Source organism: Rutidosis leptorrhynchoides, chromosome 10, assembly GCF_046630445.1.
Source record: "Rutidosis leptorrhynchoides isolate AG116_Rl617_1_P2 chromosome 10, CSIRO_AGI_Rlap_v1, whole genome shotgun sequence".
In the NCBI taxonomy this organism is placed as follows: Eukaryota; Viridiplantae; Streptophyta; class Magnoliopsida; order Asterales; family Asteraceae; genus Rutidosis; species Rutidosis leptorrhynchoides.
In genome coordinates, this window is record NC_092342.1 from 327,231,216 (window position 1) to 327,249,418 (window position 18,203).

The window sequence follows — 18,203 nt, forward strand, 5'->3', positions numbered from 1 at the left end:
TACTAGTTACCAAAGCTAAGGGATTTTCGGTTCAAACTCAGTGTAGAATTTAGTATATACTTGTATCCATTGCGTTTAAAATAAAGCGCATGTATTCTCAGACCAAAAATATATTACAAAAGCAATTAAGAAGGGAGTAAATGAAACTCACGCATATAAATATACAAGGTTAATAAAGCATTTACATGTATTCTCAGCCCAAAAATGTAAAGAGTAAAAGGGATCTTATGAAACTCACCTTAGCAGCACATAAAGTTGTTCATCGTAATGTGACCGAAACTCGGATAACCAAATAATCGTAGATCTCAACGTATCAATATTGTGATTCAATATTTCAGAAAAGTACGTAGACGCAACAGAGATGATAAACACTAGGTTTGACTTGCGAATAATACTCTTGAACATTACCCATAACCTCTTTAGTAATAACCCATAATTTCCTTAGCTCTATCCCGCTCGTAAAACTCATTTTTGAAAGTGACACGCTCATAACCTCGTCGTAGTATTTTATGTATAATACTAATTATTAATTATACTAATAATAATAAGATTAATAATAATATTAATCTTAATAATAATAATAATAATAATAATAATAATAATAATACGGAGTAAAATGATTTTAATCAGAAGTGGAAGTGGTCGAGCTTTTATAGTGTGGCCTGATTTCTCCTTCCATGCGATCGCATGGATTTTAGGCTATCTGGCCATGCGATCGCATGGCCTCTTTTTCCAGCTCACATGTTTTTAACTCCTAGCTTGTCGACATAATATAATAATATATAATATATATAATTTAAATTAATTAATTATATATTATATTTTATTCCCGTGCATAGTTGATTTGTAATTTTTGTTTCGATTAGTCGTACGTCGTCATTCGACTTATGTCCCGGTTCCGGTTTTTCGAACGTCCTATCGTATACTGAGAAAACTTGTACTTTACTTTTCGTGAATCGTACCTTTGTCAAAATATAGTCTTAAATCATCCATAAACTATACCACTTGAGGTATAACTTATACATTTAAGTGTTTTGGTCATTTACTTCTATAAATCATCGTCTCGCTATTTGTTAATATATATATATATATATATATATATATATATATATATATATATATATAATACATACATTTTCATTTTGAAATAGTGTTTTACTGTAGCAATTCACTGTAGCAAAGTCAATTTTTTACTGTAGCAATTCACTGTAGCAAAGTCAATTTCACTGTAGGAAATAGTGATTTTCGAAAACACTGTAGCATTTTGGGTACTGTAGCAATTTGAAAATAATATAGCAAATTAGTGTTTTACTGGTTCATCTTAAATGCTTTAGTTAACTTATCTAAATATCAATCGATTCAATAAACGAATGTTACTATCGTTTACTAAATAACTTGAAATTATATATATGTATATATCTTTTTAATATATAAATCAGTTTTTAAATACACATTGAAAGTTATCTATAAATAAATTTTAATAATAAATATTTCAACTTATCATATATATTCAAATAGATATTTAAACCAATAAGTTTAATGTACGGTATCAAACAATTAATACATTGTTACCTTTTCAAGTTATAGTATATATGTATCTATTTACATATAATTGTTCGCGAATCGTCGAAAACAACCGAAGGGTATTTAAATATATAAAAGTAGTTCAAAAATTTTGAGATTCAGTTTTACAGACTTTGCTTATCGTGTCGGAAATGTTAATCATACAAAGATTAAGTTTAAATTTGGTCAGAAATTTCCGGGTCATCACATGTTAGCACATGAGTGTCACATGATCATACGAAATCCAGCAAGATTAAAGCACAATCGCTGACGGGTGATGAAAACCCCTGTTTAGATGATGGAGCACAAACAAAAAGCCACAAAATTCAAAACCCTAGGGTTAAATGGAGACCCTCACGGCCAGAAAAAATAAACCATCAGATCGAATAATGGTTCAGCCACAAAAGAGAACAAAAGCTAGGGTTAATTTGCAATCTCCACAACGGATTCGAAACCCTAGATTTAGAGAAAGTCGCCAAAAGAGTAGAGAGAGAGAGAGGAGACGATGAACAGGGTTTTTTTTTTTTTAGGTGGAAGAGATGTCGTTTTAGGGGTGTTTTAAAAGAAAACGACCAAAATCTTGGTGGTGGTTAGTATATAAGGATAATTACAAAAATTTGGTCAAATAACTTACAAAAACAAACATCTTTATGCATGCATTAAAGACATTAGAAAAATAATACTAGACAATAAATTGGGGGCAAAATAGTACGTAATAATTTTATTTAACACAACTACTATTTTTCAATTACAAAAGTAATGGACTATATACTAAAGTATATTATGGATATCATTAATATTAATACTATTACTATAACAACTCTCACTTACGAGTTATGAGAGTTGAGATGTTGACAACATTCTTTTAAGTTATTGCTAAGTATTATAGAGCATATTATAAATAATAAGGTCCGGTTCCGAAAACTTAAGTACCTGGAACGAGATGGAAAAAATGCTCTCATTTGAAAAAATCGGAACCAAAAGGTGTTAAAAAACAAGTGTTGAAATCTACTTGCAGTATTGAACGAAATTCAAATAAAAAGCTTCGAATGGATCGCGAAGAGATGCAAATGGGTGACCATTAACTTACATAATTAGCTTCACAATCCGATAGTCTTCGTCACTTAATTTGAGATATTCGATTTGGACACTACCTTAGCATCCAAACTTTTTGTTAATATCTAGCTTTCTGTTTCTATTTCATGTGCGAATTGTTATTCCTTAGTTGGCTAATCGAATGTTTTAGCCTCCAGACATGTAATGTATGTTTTCTTCTTTGAGTGTTAATAAGATGACGACATTAAAAAAATCGCTTAGGGGGCCCAACGAATAATATAAGCATTTTAAAAAAGGTCCTTTGAACATTGCTAGAATGATAGTGGACTTTAATTTTTCATTTTTCTGGGGCATTTGATTGTTGTTTTTGGGTCTATTATACTCCGACTTTGCTGCTTAAGTTGTGTTTCTCTGGTTCTTATGTTTCTTAAATCTCCGATAATGTCTATATATAAAAGAATTGGACCCCTGAAAATCTTGTTTCCCAAGCGATCGATCACATTATTTCTCTTCCGAACATCACTGTAAATGATCAACACACGATAGTTCAATGAATTGAAGTTTGATATCTTTATGCGAAAATATTTTTTTCAAACATCAATGGAGCACATATACGGGTGGTAAATATTCATCGTTTTTTTCGACAAAAAAAAAGAAAAAAGTATCGAAAAAGATAATGAAATTATCCAATTCAAATTAAAACAATTAAATCAATCTAAATAAAATACTCACACTAGTATTATAATTATAAATGTACTCTAATATACTTAAAGTCATAAAGTACATTAAAATTTGGTGGAGGATTACCATGTTTCATAAATTTAGCAATATACCATTAAATGTGAATTTCATCATTAAAGATAAGATATTGGACCAATAACCACCTAGCCAAGCCAAAAAATTTTAAGCCGGCTTAAAATTCACTATAATACTGGTACTCCGTACTAAATTTTAATTTTATTTAATAATAATAAAAAAAGCATTGAAAAGAAAACCCAAATAAATAAATCCAAAAATGCCCAGTGTGAGTGAAAGCACTCATCTTCCTCTCTCTCTCTCCCCCTCTCTCCCCCTCTCTCTTTCTGGTATTCTAATTTCAGAGATGTTTTTAATGTCTACCCCAAACTCTGAATCTTGTTGTCAAAGTTCATTATAGTTTTCTTTCCCATTTCTCTCTAATCAAAGAAATCCAAAAAATAACCATTTTTAGTTTTCTTGATTCTCACAGCAAATTCATTATTGTTCTTCATTTTTAGTTTATGCTCTGTTTCTTGTCAATTCAGATCTGTAAAATCAATAATATCATTTGCAGTTTTATTTCTTTCCGGGTTTTGTTTAATTTAACTTGAAAATATGAGCAAAGAAGAGTTTGTGAAGATTCAGGTAACATACATCACCATTATTGAATTTATCAACATACTGTAAAGAAAAAATATAGAAATGTGTGCTTTTTGGTTTTTAAAAATTTATATAAATTTGCTTATATCTAAAAATTTATTGCTTATTTCAAATCTTTGCGTGTTGTAAACTCAAAAATTTTCAAACTTGCCTTCACATTTTTGTTGATTTTTGAGTTGTTATCTCATGTTTTTTTCAGCAAACAGTAAAATGCTCAATTAACTCGTTAAATTAAAAATATATACAAACAAAAAATAAAAAGCTTCCATTTTTGTTATTACTATAAACTATTTTTTGTGTAGGTAATCCTTAAATTTTTTGTTCAATTCAAGTGCTTGATTCTTATAATTAATTATTTTTATGCATGCAGACTTGCTCTCTGAGAGTGAACTTACACTGTGATGGGTGTATAAGGAAGGTGAAGAAAATACTTCAGAAAATTGAAGGTATTGTGTTCAATTTCTTTAAATTTGATGTCTTTTTGATGAATCTGTGTTGGGTTTTGTGTTAATTGATTATCTAATTATTTTTCTGGGTAAAAATTGTATTTTTTTACAGGGGTTTACACCGTTAATATAGATCCAGAACAGAGCAAGGTTACAGTATCTGGGGATGTAGATCCAGATACACTAATCAAGAAACTTGCAAAAAGTGGAAAACTTGCGGAGATTTGGGGTGTTTCTAAACCAATTCAACAGATCAATAATCAATTTAAGAACTTGCAGATTGATGGTGGTAAAGGCGGTGGTGGTGGCGGTGGAAATGTTAAAAATCAGCCTAAAAAAGGAGGTGGAAACAATAACAACAAAAATCCCCAAGCGCCGCCGCAAGGTGGCGGTGGTCCGACGGCACAACAACTTCAACAGTTGCAAAAAATGAAAGGGTTTCAAGATCTGAAAATGCATCCTCAATTTAAGGATATGAAAATGCCCAATTTTGGTGCCGCCGCCGTAGGTGGTGGGGGAGGTGGCGGAGATGGCGGAAAGAATGGACAGAAGGGAGTAAAGATGCTTGTTGAAGATGATGAGAGCGATGATGATTATGACGATGATGACGAATTTGATGATGATGATTATGACGACGACGATGAGTTTGAGGATGATCTTGACGATCTTCCTGTGAAGAAACCGGTGGCCGGCGGTGGCGGTGGTCAGATGGGTAATATGTTACCGCAGCTTATGAAAAGTGGGCAGATTCCGCCGCAGTTTATGAAAAACGGTCAGTTGCTGCCGGGAATGATGAAAAGTGGGCAGATGCCACCTCAGCAAATGAAGGGTGGTGCTCCACCGATGGGTAATAATGGTGGAAATGGTGGGAAGAAAGGCGGTGGGGGTGGTGGTGGTGGCGGTGGGAATCAAAATCAGGGCGGTGGTGGTGGAAAGAAAGGTGGCGGCGGCGGCGGTGGTGGGAATCAAAATCAGGGGGGTGGTGGTGGAGGAAAGAATGGCGGTGGAGGTCCGGCGGATGGTCAAAATAAGAGCGGTGGTCAAAATAAGAACGGTAGTCAAGGAGGTGGTGGACCTGGTGGTAACGTGAACATGAATATGAATGGGAATGGTGGTAAGAAAGGTGGAATGAATGATGGAATGCATAGCATGCCAAACATGATGGGTGGTATGAATGGTGGTGGTGGGGGCAATATGGGGCCTCATATGGGAAACATGCCAATGGGTGGTGGTCAAATGGGCCCTAGAATGGGTCAAATGGGCCCCTCCATGAGTCAAATGGGTGCATCAATGGGTCAAATGGGTGGAACCATGGGTCAAATGGGTAACATGCAAGCGGTTCAAGGGCATCCAGCCGGAGCAATGATGAACGGTGGTGGTGGTGGTGTGCCTGGCGGTGGATATTTCCAAGGCGGAGGAGGCCTAGAAGCGATGGCGGCGGGTAACCCGTATTATCAACAACAATTGGCGGCTATGATGAATCAGCAACAAGCACAAGCGCAAGCGAACGGTGGTGGTGGTGGTGGTGGTGGAGGTGGAGGTGAACGTTTTCATCCAATGATGTATGCTCGGCCGCCACCCGCTGTCAATTATATGCAACCACCGCCATATCAGCAGCCTTATCCACCGTATCCTTACCCACACCCACCACAAGGCGATCAAATCACACACTACTTCAGTGATGAAAACACCTCAAGTTGCAACATCATGTGAGATTCCCCATCGGAAAGCGTTTTTTCATGGCGGTTTATGACAGGCGTTTAGCGATGGTGGGTTGGTGACTCGACCACTCGGCTTAACGGGCAGGACCATGAGATGGGGGTGTTCTTTTAGCTCTATTTATTTTCTTTTCCTTTTTCTTTTTCTTTTTCTTTTTCTTTTTCTTTTAGTTTTACTTGATCCTAAAGATGGATTAGGGGTTTTTATAATATATAGAAATGATGATAATGATTATAAATTATCAAAACTTAAGGGGAAGAATGAGATCTCTTGACTAGTGAATGGTGGATGATGATGGGTCTATGAGCTTGATGTTTATATGTGTTCATATGTTGAAAAAACAGCAATAATATGTAATATGAATAGAGATTTGGGGTTTTTTATTTAACAAACATATGAAAGTTCTTCCCATTTCTTCTCCAATTTTCAATCCTTGTTTATTCAGAGGCCTTTTGAGTATTACATTACATTTTAAAAAGTAAGAATCATTTAATTTTCTTATGTACATCCTTAATAACTTTGGTGTACCTTATTTGAACAGTTTCTATACATTCATGCTAGTTTTCGACTAGCATCGAAGTTTTAATGCCGGTCTCAATGGATGTTACAATAGGTAAGTTCTGTTATATCGTACAATCTATTCACTTGTAATTCAGTTAATCTTTGAATCGTTTCAGTTTTAATTTTTGTTATTTTTTTTATTTATTTTTTGAAAAACAATTCACGTTTTTATTCATGAGACTGTAAAGAAGTACAGAATGATAAACACCGATTAAAGAAGATAAGCCAAATCGCAACAAACTAACATAGAATTAGGGATGGCAATGGCTACCCGATCCAGTGAATATTCATCCGATCCACCCGAATCGTAATGGATATGGATGATATAAATGAATATGGATACGAATATGGATGAACCTAAATGGATACGGATATGGATATGGATGAAAATGTTTCATCCATGGATATATCCATATACACTCAAAATACATTTATAAATACATAAATATAGACATATATGCTAACACGTGTACTATTACAAATGCATTTACAATTACACAAATATTTTCTTAAAATCATATAATGAATCAACCATGATATATTACAATAAGACACGTATATATAACCAAATAAAAATATTAATTACACATTATATTTGTCATAGTATATGTGTACTAGTAACTTTAACAATTTGTGTTATATTTTCGACAAAGATTACACGTTCTTACTGATAGATTTAATTTTGCCACATTATATAAAATTTTATTATATTACGTTTTTGTTTTAATCACATGTATTAGGAAAAATTATAACATTTTTTAATATCCAATGGATATCCATTAACCCGCTTAATCCATTGGATATGGATATGGATGGATGAACTGAAATTAAACGGATATGGATATGGATATGGATGAACAAAAACTAAATGAATATGGATATGGATACGGCCTCACCCGATCCATATCCGATCCATTGCCATCCCTACATAGAATGATTCTTTTCTTTGCACATTATCATCCACATGTCATCAAAATGAACATGGTTGCATGACTTGACTTACCATTCAATTATATGATATATGAGTTACATTAAAAATGGCATTATCTATTTGTAAGAGTTCACTTTTATGGAAAAAGATATATGGTATCATCTATCTACTAGAACTATTAAATGTTTGTGTTAGTATCATTTTGTAATAAATCAATCTTATATGAATGCAAACTCACTATAGAAGCAATTGATTCTTATTAAATACCAATAGAATAAAGCATATGTTAGGAGTATTATTTCTCATTATTGTAAAGTGAATCTCAATCTCAATGGTGTAGTGTGGTTGAAATCATGGAGACAATGTGTGGGGTCTTTCAATATTGGGATAAGAATAAATGGGGCCAATGGGAGTGAGGAAGTGGGACCCACGATATTGAATAATGAGTAAGTGTGTACCTATAATGTATATATCTATATCTATGCATATTTGTACTATGCGAGTTAAGTAGTTGTAGTATGAAAAGAGTGCAAGAGGGTGGTATTATTGATTTGGTGCACTTACCAAATTTATTAGGGGATGGTACATTTTCGGTAACTTGTTGAGTAGAATTTGGTTATGGGTCACAAATTTTGTTTTGAAATATACAGTAAATAGAAATTAAACCCATTATAGGATCTCATGGTTATGGGTCAATTAATAAATTATTGTCAACTATAATTTTTGAGAATTTAAAAAGTAATAATTTTTGCAATTGTCTGGGTGAGAAGTTGACCGGAAGAGAACTTAGATTCGATCGGTCAGTAGGTTAACAACGTGTTTATCCTATGTGACAACATTTAGGAGTGAGCTTCTCTTTTAGTCGGGCAACTGTCGTCTATTGGTTTATTGGTTAATTGAGCTATTATGGATCAATTAGCGGTTAACAAACATCTTCCGAAGCACTAGAGAAAGATCAAATTTAACATGGCAGACGGAGAAAATAAATGGGAAGGTAGATAAAACACATTTATTTTGATTGTAGGACTTTGACTCTCATTTGTCGCTTACGTTGGTGATGCAAGTGTTTAAGAAAGTCGTTAATAACTCTTTATGTGTATATTTGAAACGTTCATACATACGTACAATGACAATATACTCTCTGTTGCTTGACTCTTGTTTTAAGATCTAGTACATTTATATATGTTTGTTTAGATTGTATCACATTGATAATTTATAACTGTAAAGAAATACTGTATAATCATCATAGAGTTTAATTCCTTAAAATCTTTTAAAGCACATATAATACTGCCCTAGTCATGCCCTAGTCATACTGCATACCTTCATCATTGGCCATTTAAGGTAATGAACTTAAAACTAGTTGGCGGCAAAACTAATAAGCTAATTATACATTTATAATTTACATGTTTCGTTAGATTCGCTTATATCATAAGAATGAAAAATACCAACACACTCCTAATACGAATATATATTTACATTTTTACGAAAACCGACAATATGTATTCAGTTTCATATCCTAAAATCCTCATTGTTAGATATACTACACAAGATAACAACCACAAACCCAACACAGTCATTGGCATAATTAGCCAACATAGTTTATGTCGACTAACATCAAACACGCACAAAGATAACACAAGTTACTTACAATTCTCTACTGCTATTTCCAGTTATTATTAGTTTACAATTTGTGACCTCAACTTCATACAAAATTTAATTAAAAAATAAATACATGGCTGTATAATATTATCCGATAAACTTCTAGATTCACCATAACTTGCAGAACCCATCTTATCTATATTTTGTAATCGGCTCTGCATAGCCCTCGCGTTTTAGCCACCGATCATTAATTCAGCTTACAAAACTGATCTCATGCTTTATTCAATGTCTCTGTTTTTAAGTAAAGGCTCAACGAGAGGCCTCTGCAACTTTGGAGTAGCATCATCCTCACCAGATTTCCTTGGTGTTTGGCCTTGCTTAATCTGGCCTCCCTGCTGTATTTATAACTAACATTTAATTTGATTTATATAAATAATGAAGTGTTATCACCAAAGTATAATTTCCGTAATCATAACTAACACGTAACTATATGAGAAAATAAACTGTTTGCTGGTCAACACAAGTGACCCAGCGTGATTCAACTTGTACCAAAAGTGACATGATTTGAGTCCAAGATATAAACATATTTCATCATATGGTTGAATTTCAGTAACTTATTATTGTTATTACCATTACCGTTATTTATTTATTTTATAGAGCAACATGTTTTAACACGGAAAACTTTGAACAACCAAATCTGGAAAAATTCAACTGACACTTCAAATATAATGAATTTTTCACGTTTCTAGTCTTTTAGATACAATTAAGTGTTATCATTATATAACCAAATAAATGAGTAACGGAAGTTTTATCCTATTCAAGTCATCATTTTTTTACCTATAATATGTTTTCATGCGATTGATATCATGTCTCAAAAACGGTACACCATGCGAAAGTGAATGAAAATATAACCAAAGAAATAAACATGTATGTGAGTTTATATTATAGCAAAAAAGAGAAAATCTTACAGCAATAGCAGTTAATCTCCGAACTGAGGGAGCACGGGCTACAGATGAAGCAGCCGCAGCAGCTGCTACGCGTATCCTGTGGACAGCAAACAAATATTGAGTGCATCTTATTAAAGAACATGGCAATATGCTGTATGCATCAAAATTTCAGAACTGTAAGTACCTTTTATGCACATCGACAAATTCATCAGTCTCATCCACAATCTCCTCCTGCAGTGATCCACAAATTAATCACGTCCTTAGCAAATTAAACATGTCCTTAAAAACTACAAATCTGAAGGTGGAACTTTTAGCATTTACTTAGGAATGGATCCCACCAGGTTATTTATACGCGTAAGTCGTAACCAGTCAAAGGGGTAGTTAGCTAGTAAGGAAACTTGTATTTAGTTGCATGAAACCTACTAAATTAATATACTTAAGGAAACAGATTAGTTATAAAATAAAATAGTGTATATAATTGAGTTTAAACAGTAAAAAACTGGCCAAACTAACCCATTTGGCAGCATAAAACTGGCTTGTTTTGACCTATTACCCACCCCCAGCCCATTTGACCACATCTATCATTACAATATTAGTTAAACTTGCGTACCAAAATACAACCACACTTTCGTCGACAACGGATGAGGTCACGAGGGTCTAATTAGCAGTTCATTCCTATTCCTAAAATCAATATAACAGAGTGATATTACATAATTAGACTCGATAAGAGAATGAAGAGAACCTGAAGAAGTTCCTCAAATACATCTTCCAAGGTGATTATGCCAATAACTTCACCTTCTTCAATGTCCTCCGCTGTATACGGCACTCCATTTGTTTGTGTGGTCACTCGTGCAGCCGTTTCAACATCAATTGTTACATTATCTGATTTTTCACCCTGCTTTGATAACAGTGGAGTTGTAGATTGGGAATATTGAATGCTGATTGTTTCTTTATTTGGTTCTTCTTTAAGTGTAGGAGGTTTTCTGGTTTTTCCTTTAGTTTTTACCACAGCTGCCATATGACTGCTTCCCTTTTGGAACTCATTTAATATGTCATATAAAGGCATGTCGGCTGGCACCCTATAATTGATTAATTGATTAATAAAACTAAAACAATTCATATTTCCTTTTAATATTTACAAATACCATAAAACTATAAAAGGAACATCATATGAGAATATCACAAAAGAGATGATCGAGTGAAGAAGAAGAATAAAACGAATGGGCGAACCTCGGTATTCTCCTAATGGAGACTGCACTTACTGGAGTCTCTGTTTCTGCCCGTACAGTAAGAAGGCTTTTCACCTACAGTTCAAAATAAGGATAGAATTAATCAAGGCTTTTCATTTCTTTTTATTATTGATTACTGTATTAATTATTAGTACTATACTAATAGTACTAATATTTCCACATTTAGCGACAACATACCAATAGAAGTCCGATTACATTTCTTGGGTTCCCAGAGTATACAGGGACTCTACTATGACCTCTTGCAAGAATCTTTCCCATTGCTTCCCTGACATGTTAGAAAAAAAGGAAATTATCAACCAAATGATCAAAAATATAATGCCATTTTGATGGTGAGCTTAGTAATTTTCAAAATAAGACCAGATGATAATATGTAAAATATAATCATAAACAAGTACAAAACTTACCAATCTAACTTTGAATTAACATCCAAGGAAAAAGTTGACTCAATTGGTGTCATAGCCTCCTCTGCAGTCTGATAAATATGTTTATAATTACTTTAATAAATATCATTGATTCATTGACAACAAAGTTTACAGTTTGAATAATTTTTGAAACAATGACAATATGAGATCATAGAATATGCATGTATAAGACTTGTATACATTGCAGATTTACGTCACCTAATACCTTTTCTGTTAAATCTAGTGCTCCACTAATAATTGTCGTCTCATCATGAGTAAGTTCACCTCCTTTACCAGCCTGTAATCATATAAGTTTGTCATTGATTGCAGTAGAGGCCTGAAATATATGGATGCCAATCCAGGCTTTCATTGCTAAATACATAAATCACAAAAGGAAACGATAATAACCTCCTGGCCATGGATAGAAACAAGGGCTTTCAACTGAGCTCGTCTAAAAAGAGCATCATTATGTCCTAGTACCAAATCAAGCATCTGGATTCACAAAATACCGTAAGCATAAGCTGCAATAATCTACCACTATGATTAAATAACAATTATAGTCAACATGACTTTATCAATTACTTTAACAAGGATAGAAAAGGCGAAAAAATTGCTTGACTGTATTTCATCAACAACAACCGAAAAATCCAAGATAAAAGCAAGAAGTTACCTTGCCTATAGGATAAGCAATTGGAAAGCACACTATCATCAGAACCTTAACAAGCCAAATAAAACTAGAACCGATAGCTAATCCATATCTGGTACAAACTGCTTGTGGAATCACTTCTCCAAAGAAGAGGACAAAAGTTACAGAAAGCAATATCGCAACTGCTTGATTGAAAATCTTATCCAAGTATATCGGTAGCGCCTGCAGATTGCAGCAGCAGGAACAATGCACATTAGAAAATTATACACGTGAACATCACAATAGAAGAGAATTACATAGGTACTTAACATTTGGAGGGATAATGAAGCACTATGTAATGGATTACTAAATTAAAACATACTGGTGTGTTTAGTTTTGTCAAATGAATAATATCAGTTTGAGTTACCTATGAGCTTTTACAGGAGACTTCTTAATAAAAGAAAATATAAAAAGTAGACTTGAGAGGAAATGATCATAACTGTTTTAACAAGATGTCCTAGTACGAATATCTTACCTCCATGGCAGCTGCATTGCATAGAAGCAATGTTACAAGAAGTTGGTGTTGCTTCTGAACCACTGGAAATATGACACCTGAACACAATGAGATTGCATAAAACCAATATGAGACATCATTGAGTACAACTTCCATCTAGGAAAATAATAAGTACTGCAATTTTTTGGCATAAAATGGAGGTTTTTGGACAAAATATGGAGTTTTTTTGGCAAAATACGGAGGCTTTTGGGGCAAAATATGGAGACTTTGGGGGAAAAAAAATATCCACCGGGGGCAAAATCGAAAAATTCAAAATTTTTACACTGAAAATTACTAATCCACCGGGGGCGGACGCACCACCCTGCTCCAACATATTTCCGCCCCTATCACAACCCATCTTGTTGTAATTAACATTGTGTAATACTAACACAGATATTTTGAATTCCCAGCATAAATAAACATTAATTGAGTACATCACAGCCTCATTGCTGTTTCATAAAAAAAGTCATTCAGCAATATAATCATATCATAACTACAACTCCGAAAAAAAAACAAAAAAACACTTATTTACATAATGATCAAGCCTAAAACTTAGTGTAATAGGTTTGACTGCATAATTAAAGAAAAAGATGATTGATCGATTGTTTTATCTCCGGCAATCGTGCAAACTCAAAAACTATAATTACTACAATATTGCCGGTACACAAAAAGCCAGCCTCTTCATTATAATGTACAGTAAGAAAAAATATGCAGACATTGTTCAATAATGAGTCTTTAGAATAATATAATTCCATTTATAATAACTAGCTATACATAACAATAACAATAATAGTATGAATAATTATTGAACACCATACCAAATTTGCCTAAAAAAGTAAAACACCTAAATCATAAAAGTGATCAACAAAGTCATCTTTCATTTCATAGTACTAGCTAAATCTATATTCTAAATCAACATAAATATCTATATAAGAGTTAATTATAATTGAATGTGAAATGATAATAATATTGATTGATAATAAATCTGAGGAAAATATGAACCTGCTTGTTTCTTTTCAGTTGGTGTACCGCTACGTTGAAGGATTTCAAGCTCAACGAGACCTAAAGACATTAACCCTAGCGTAAGGCCGGACATTATTCCGGCGAAAATGACTAAAAAACACGAGATTCCGACGTAGACGAAGAACATCGGCGATCCGAATTCGATTTCAGCTCCGAGTACCGAATTCGTACTACTGGTGCTCATCATTCGTATCATTTGGACTACGTTTACGGCATGCATCCTGCACGGATTGAAATTCAATCAACAATTACAGACAATTGTTCACTATACGTATATGTTTGATTTGAATTTGATTTTAGTGAATTTCGGTAAACTTATATTGAAGTGAATGAAATGAAATTTGTGGTGTGGTATAATAAACAAAACAAAAACAATGGTGACTTGCTGATTTTTAATCGCCGTTTAAATTAGATTAAGTTTAATCTTTTTAATTATTATATTTGTGTTTTTGGCTGCTGAGTTATGATGAAGTGATTAATCAATTATTTACTCGGTGACGATGAGGTAAAGTATACGGATTAGTGACAAAATGGTACGGAGTATATTCTGGAAAAAAGAAAATACAACCAAATTATGTTTAAATCGTTTAAGGTTTCCCAAAACTAATAAAACAGCTATATTAGGAAAGGAGTATTATTTAATGTATATATTCAAGCTTTATTTGGCTAAGTTCATTTTCTGTTTTTATTAATTTAACTTGATTTTAATAACAATTACTCCGTATAAAGTTTTAAGGGCTAAAAATAGAAGGAAATTAACATGGAACAAATTTGATAAATTAAGGTTGTTTGTAAGATCTTACTTTTGATTTTTTGTTTGTATTTGTCAAAGACTTTCAAGTTAATTTTCATTAAAGAAAAAAATTCTATCATTCGGTATTATTTATGCACACTCAAGATAAGAAGCAAAAAAATCATATATTTTTTTAAAGCAATCAAGAATTTTAATAGTATTCAGGTCCAATAATGTACAAGATATAGCTATCTACTACACATACGTCCATATGCAGATCCGTATCAATAGCTTAGAAGGCTTTGGACGAAAATAAAAATAGACCCTTATACACGTTAAAATATTAATATTAATATGGATAAAAAGATAACACCAAAAGTTGCTCCTCAGTTCCACCACAAATGTCACATTTTCATTTTGAGATGTCCCATTAAAAGTGTTCACTTTGTATTTCAACCAATAAGAATAGGTTATTATGGAAATAGAAGATTTTTGATTGGTGGGGAATGAAGTTAGTGAAATTTCTTAAAACTATGTGCAAAAAGTAAGTGGACACTTGTAACGGGACGAGGGGAGTATTACATATTCGTTAATATACTACAAGGTATATTACAGTTCGGAAGGATCTAGTTAACCGATGTCAGTTTTGTTATGCGATGAAACATCATATTCTCGCGGATTTGAAAGCGAAGTTAGCCCACTCGATGTTTTTTCTTCCATCGAACTGAAATTCACTCGAAACTTGTAGTTTCAAAATCGTTCGTCATTGATGCACTGGTACATTTTTCTTTACCTAAAAATTTATATAAAATTTCATTTTGGTATATAAAAGAAATATGTTATAATATATAAATATATATATATAAATGGATAGTCAATTATTGATACACAAAAGTAATATTATTGTATTACCTAAACTTGTGATATTTTTGCTATAAATAGCCATGAATGCAAGCATTAAACTTGCACTATTTCTCACACTTACAAAGTGTTTCTTTCTTTCTCTCCATTATCATCTTTGTTCTTACACTTCATTATTAGTATTCTAAATCAAGAATCAAATCACTAAAGGTAGTTATAAGCCTACTGAATTATAACATCAAGAATCAAACCAGTAAAGGTAGTTATAAGCCTACTGAATTATAACATCAAGAATCAAACCACTAAAGGTAGTTATAAGCCTACTGAATTATAACACGTTATCAGCACGATAATCTTAATACTAATTATGGTTGGCTCTGCCACCTAAATGATATATGGTCGGTTATACCACCTGAATAATATATGATCGACACTGTCGTCTAATTATCATTTATGTTACTAACATTTATATTTCAATTATCTAACATTTATATGGCCGACACTGTCGCCTAATTATCATTTATGTTACTAACATTTATATTTCTATTATCTAACATTTATATGGCCGACACTGTCGCCTAATTATCATTTATGTTTACTAATATTTATATTTATGTTATATAACATTTATTAATGATTACTTACATATGGTCGACACTGTCACCTACTTATCATTTATGTTATATTAAATTTATGTTTAATGTTTATATACTTATGAATATAAAGTGACTATAATTTATCATGTTGTTTGTTTTAATAGAAAATGTCGAATCTGGAAAAGCTTAAATTTACTCCTTTAGAATCAACTGGAAACAACTACATGCCATGGGTTATAAAAGTAAAAATGCATCTTAAATCAATGGGCATTCTTGAAGCCATAAATGAAAACAACAATTGTTCTGAAAAAGAACAAGCAACGGCATGTTGCTTTATTCATCAACATATTGATGAATGCTTACAAAATAATTATGTGACTGTAGAAGATCCCCATGTTTTATGGGAAGGTCTCAAAAGCAGATTCAATAATCAAAGAGAAATTTTACTTCCAGCTGCTATGGAACAATGGAGAACATTAAGGTTCTAAGACTTTAAGAAAGTAAATGAATATAGCTCAGCTCTGTATAATACATGTTCACAACTTAAATTCTGTGGACATGAAATAAGTGATGCGGACATGATGGAGAAAACTTTCTCCACAATGAATGCTGCAAACATCACAGTGCAAAGAAATTTGAGAATGCTAAAGTTCAAAACATATCCTGAACTTAATTCATATCTCTTAGTTGCAGAGCAAAATGATGAGCTATTAATGAAAAATCAGCAATCCCGTCCTACTGGTACACTTGCAATCCCTGAAGCAAATACTGCAAATAATTATAAACAGGGACAAGGACGCGGGCAAGGTCGTGGTTATAATAACCATCACCATCATCATGCCAAAAGCCATAACTATGGTAGAAACCATCCTTATGGTAATGGTAATGGGCGAGGACGTGGTCGTGGTCGTGGCCGTGGTGGTCAAAGAAATAATAATCCACGAAAATATAAATATCAACCACAAAACAAGCCCACTAAACATGATGTTGAAGAAAATTCTTCTAAAAATTCTGAAGAATCTTGCTACAGATGTGGTAGAATGGGCCACTGGGCTAATACTTGCCGAACATCTAAACATCTTGTTAAGATGTATCAGGATTCGCTGAAAGATAAAGAAAAGGAAGTAAACTTTGTGGATAACGTCGATCCAACAGTCACTGAGAAACCATCTGATTTATATGAAGATTTCTTGAATGTTTAAGTTGTGTGTTTTTCGAAAAATAAACGATTTAATATCGTCTGTCTTTGTCATTATGTTTGCTAAATGTTTCAGTACTATCTATTTGCATGTAAAATATTGTGTAATATTAATGTACTCACTATTTATTTCTTATATATGAAGTTCAATATGAATTTTGCTGGAATACAACATCAATCAAGTGGTGGAGATCTCTGTATAGCAGACAGTGGAACTACACATACTATACTTAAATCCGAGAAATATTTTATTGATCTAAAACCAACGGAAGGAACTATACATACAATATCAGGACCTGCTAACTTGATAAAAGGGATAGGAAAGGCAAATTTCATACTACCAAATGGTACAAAATTTTTAATAAATGATGCCTTATTTTCTCCCAAGTCAAGCAGAAATTTATTGAGTTTCTCCGACATATACCTTAACGGGTATGATTATCAGTCAGTGACAACAAAAAATGAGAAATATTTAAGTATCACTGACAAGGGTCATGTGGTTGAAAAACTGCCAAGACTTAGTTCTGGATTACATTATACACATATAAATGTACCAGAAATACATATGGTAGTTAACGAAAAATATATTGATCCTGGTGTATTCAGTTTATGGCATAACAGATTAGGCCATCCAGGATCAACAATGATGAAAAGGATTATTGAATGTACTCATGGACATCCACTAAAGGATAGAAAAATCCATCATGATACAATGGTTCCATGTACATCTTGCTCTCTTGGAA

The 18,203-nt window shown here is 32.9% G+C and overlaps 2 protein-coding genes across 3 annotated transcripts; one reads left to right on the forward strand and one right to left on the reverse strand.

Annotated features, from left to right (window-relative positions):
* Positions 1–3,653: 3,653 nt before the first annotated feature.
* On the forward strand, positions 3,654–6,587 carry LOC139872041 (uncharacterized). Its single transcript, XM_071859828.1, has 3 exons — positions 3,654–4,002; positions 4,388–4,463; positions 4,576–6,587. Exons 1-3 carry the CDS (start codon positions 3,973–3,975, stop codon positions 6,174–6,176), a joined length of 1,707 nt encoding a protein of 568 aa, XP_071715929.1. The 5' UTR covers positions 3,654–3,972; the 3' UTR covers positions 6,177–6,587.
* Positions 6,588–9,148: 2,561 nt separating this feature from the next.
* On the reverse strand, positions 9,149–14,583 carry LOC139873129 (DUF21 domain-containing protein At4g14240-like). Of its 2 annotated transcripts, XM_071861059.1 has the most exons (13): positions 14,564–14,583; positions 14,052–14,293; positions 13,032–13,108; positions 12,542–12,739; positions 12,280–12,363; positions 12,098–12,169; positions 11,875–11,942; positions 11,648–11,735; positions 11,451–11,524; positions 10,963–11,299; positions 10,405–10,451; positions 10,242–10,317; positions 9,150–9,668 (listed from the first exon to the last, which is right to left on the reverse strand). In XM_071861059.1, exons 2-13 carry the CDS (start codon positions 14,290–14,292, stop codon positions 9,552–9,554), a joined length of 1,479 nt encoding a protein of 492 aa, XP_071717160.1. In that variant the 5' UTR covers position 14,293; positions 14,564–14,583; the 3' UTR covers positions 9,150–9,551. The 2 variants fall into 2 exon arrangements, with proteins under 2 accessions (XP_071717161.1, XP_071717160.1); XM_071861060.1 differs by lacking the exon at positions 14,564–14,583 and having other exon boundaries at positions 9,149–9,665; positions 14,052–14,510.
* Positions 14,584–18,203: the final 3,620 nt, after the last annotated feature.

What these genes read in the sequence shown, in the direction of transcription:
- LOC139872041 (XM_071859828.1), top strand. Translation starts at nt 3,973, where the DNA reads ATGAGCAAAGAAGAGTTTGTGAAGATTCAG. An exon ending in AAGAGTTTGTGAAGATTCAG is followed by an intron (nt 4,003 to 4,387) that starts GTAACATACATC and finishes TTATGCATGCAG; the next exon opens with ACTTGCTCTCTGAGAGTGAA. An exon ending in AATACTTCAGAAAATTGAAG is followed by an intron (nt 4,464 to 4,575) that starts GTATTGTGTTCA and finishes ATTTTTTTACAG; the next exon opens with GGGTTTACACCGTTAATATA.
- LOC139873129 (XM_071861059.1), bottom strand. Translation starts at nt 14,292, where the DNA reads ATGCATGCCGTAAACGTAGTCCAAATGATACGAATGATGAGCACCAGT. An exon ending in TTTCTATCCATGGCCAGGAG is followed by an intron (nt 12,170 to 12,279) that starts GTTATTATCGTT and finishes ATATGATTACAG; the next exon opens with GCTGGTAAAGGAGGTGAACT. An exon ending in TCCATTAGGAGAATACCGAG is followed by an intron (nt 11,300 to 11,450) that starts GTTCGCCCATTC and finishes AATCAATTATAG; the next exon opens with GGTGCCAGCCGACATGCCTT.